The sequence below is a fragment of the Hyposmocoma kahamanoa genome, unplaced genomic scaffold (assembly GCF_003589595.1).
Source record: "Hyposmocoma kahamanoa isolate Upper Pololo Valley unplaced genomic scaffold, ASM358959v1 232, whole genome shotgun sequence".
Lineage (NCBI taxonomy): Eukaryota > Metazoa > Arthropoda > Insecta > Lepidoptera > Cosmopterigidae > Hyposmocoma > Hyposmocoma kahamanoa.
Window position 1 is genome coordinate 1,061,312 of NW_020653750.1, and position 1,850 is coordinate 1,063,161.

Below are 1,850 nucleotides of genomic sequence, written 5' to 3' on the forward strand. Positions count from 1 at the left end.
ACTATAGTCACAATAGTTATTAATTAAATACCTTATTTTTAATTTTACAAAGAAAACATTCCAATTTACGCTACATTTCAACTTACGAACAACTTACGCTACATTACAAAAGGTCGTGCCTTTTAGATTTTTAGGTGCTTAGATACTGGGTAGATATTAGCAAAGTTGTGAATTAGTAGATCGACGTGGAAGAAGACGGCAGTAGTTACAATGAATATCCTAAGTTAGTGAAAGAATGAAAGTAATTTTTTATCATTGAGTATTTTTGACATATTCCTACTTCTACATGAAAAGTGCTGAGACAGCTGCTGTTATCTTAAGGCAACGCGCAAAAGTAAAAAGAAATACGTATACAAGTATCAAGTAACGAAGTTAGCCCTGAGACACACGAATTTAGTAAACTCAATAGCGTTGTATCATGAACGAAGCACTGCAGGTAGAATACTAGTTTTGCGACGTGACCGAATAAGGATAGATGTGAAGTACGTACTAGGGAGCGCAATTTATAAGATGGATTCTGGCCGGACGTGTATTTTAGAAAAAGAAAGCAAAATGTGTTAGATGAAAAAGACGGAAAATCGTTGACCAATACAGAAGCCAAATATTAGGCTGTAAAAAATGACACTTCTTAAAATTGCATATTTGAATGCTTTTTAGATAATTTAAGGTATAATTTTCAACAAAATAATAATAATGATAACGCACACACACAACATAGGCCCGCACTAGGGAAACCCTGTGTCGCGGATGCCATGGACACACACATATAGAACTACAAATTACACCTAAACTCACGAACGAAATAAATATAGGCCATACAAATGTTTCTCCCGGCCCGGGAATGGAACCTGGGACCTCTGCGTGGTAGCCTGGCTTGGCAACCGTTCGGCCACAGAGGCAGTTAAAAAAAATCGATAAAAAAGGAAAAAACGACAGTTGATATAACTGTGGTTATATAGGTTATATTGGTTATATTGGTTAAGGCTGGTGGAAGCCCACAAGCCACATAACCTGTGTGGCACAGCACCGATAAGAGCTATGACAAGACAGTGGAGTACATCAGATTAAAAACCAATTACACCCTTAAGGGGACTGTTTGGAGTCCCGTCACAACGTGAATTTTAATTCGTTTGTGGTGAGAGCCGAATCTAACATCTGAAGACCTTAGAAGAAAGAGAAGTTTTGGCCGGAGGAGGGAGTCGTATACCGACGATTCCGAGGCAGATTACCTGACACCAGATAACGACCTACGTCGCCAACAAGTGCATTTCGTGTAGATAAGTGATTTAGTTTTTGTATTACATTTTCTTTTTAGAATTTCTCTTCCCTAAAGTAACCTGTAAAACAGATTGGTTAACTTACCTTTATTGGAAACAAATTTCGATAGCTGTGTTCTTGACGGTATAGTGATTATCGACACTGCGTCTCTGACAACTGGTGGCTCCACGAGCAGTATGGACTCGCAGCGTATACGCAACGCACCGCTCGCGCCAGATGGCACGCGCACGCGCAGAATCCGCCATGATGCGCGAAGACCTCCGTCCTGAGCTGGACTTAGCTCAGTACGCTGCCAGGCTTCAGGCTAAGAAAATATTATAAAGTTAGTTTTGTTGACATCTCTGGGTGCCTATTACTTTCACTTTTTAAAGACGTTAGATTCATATAGACCAAGGTTACAATTATTGGTGCCTCTTTTTTCTTAAGGCTTTGGTAAAATAACTATTTAAATAAACACTGTAATTTTTTACCTATAAAAATAAATTGACAATTCTTCATAAAAAATTGATACGGAAATAATTCGGAAATTCACTTAAGAGATCAGAAACGCTGTAGGAGGTGAATCAAATGGA

General features: G+C 38.6%; 1 protein-coding gene across 1 annotated transcript in view; it reads right to left on the bottom strand.

Annotated features, from left to right (window-relative positions):
- The window catches only part of LOC113228518, a 56,815-nt gene that overhangs the window by 3,631 nt on the left and 51,334 nt on the right, over positions 1-1,850 (bottom strand). Inside the window, exon 5 of the mRNA XM_026461856.1 lies at positions 1,363-1,582. Within this exon, the coding sequence (XP_026317641.1) occupies positions 1,363-1,582 (220 nt within the window). The remainder of the gene's footprint in view (positions 1-1,362; positions 1,583-1,850) is intronic.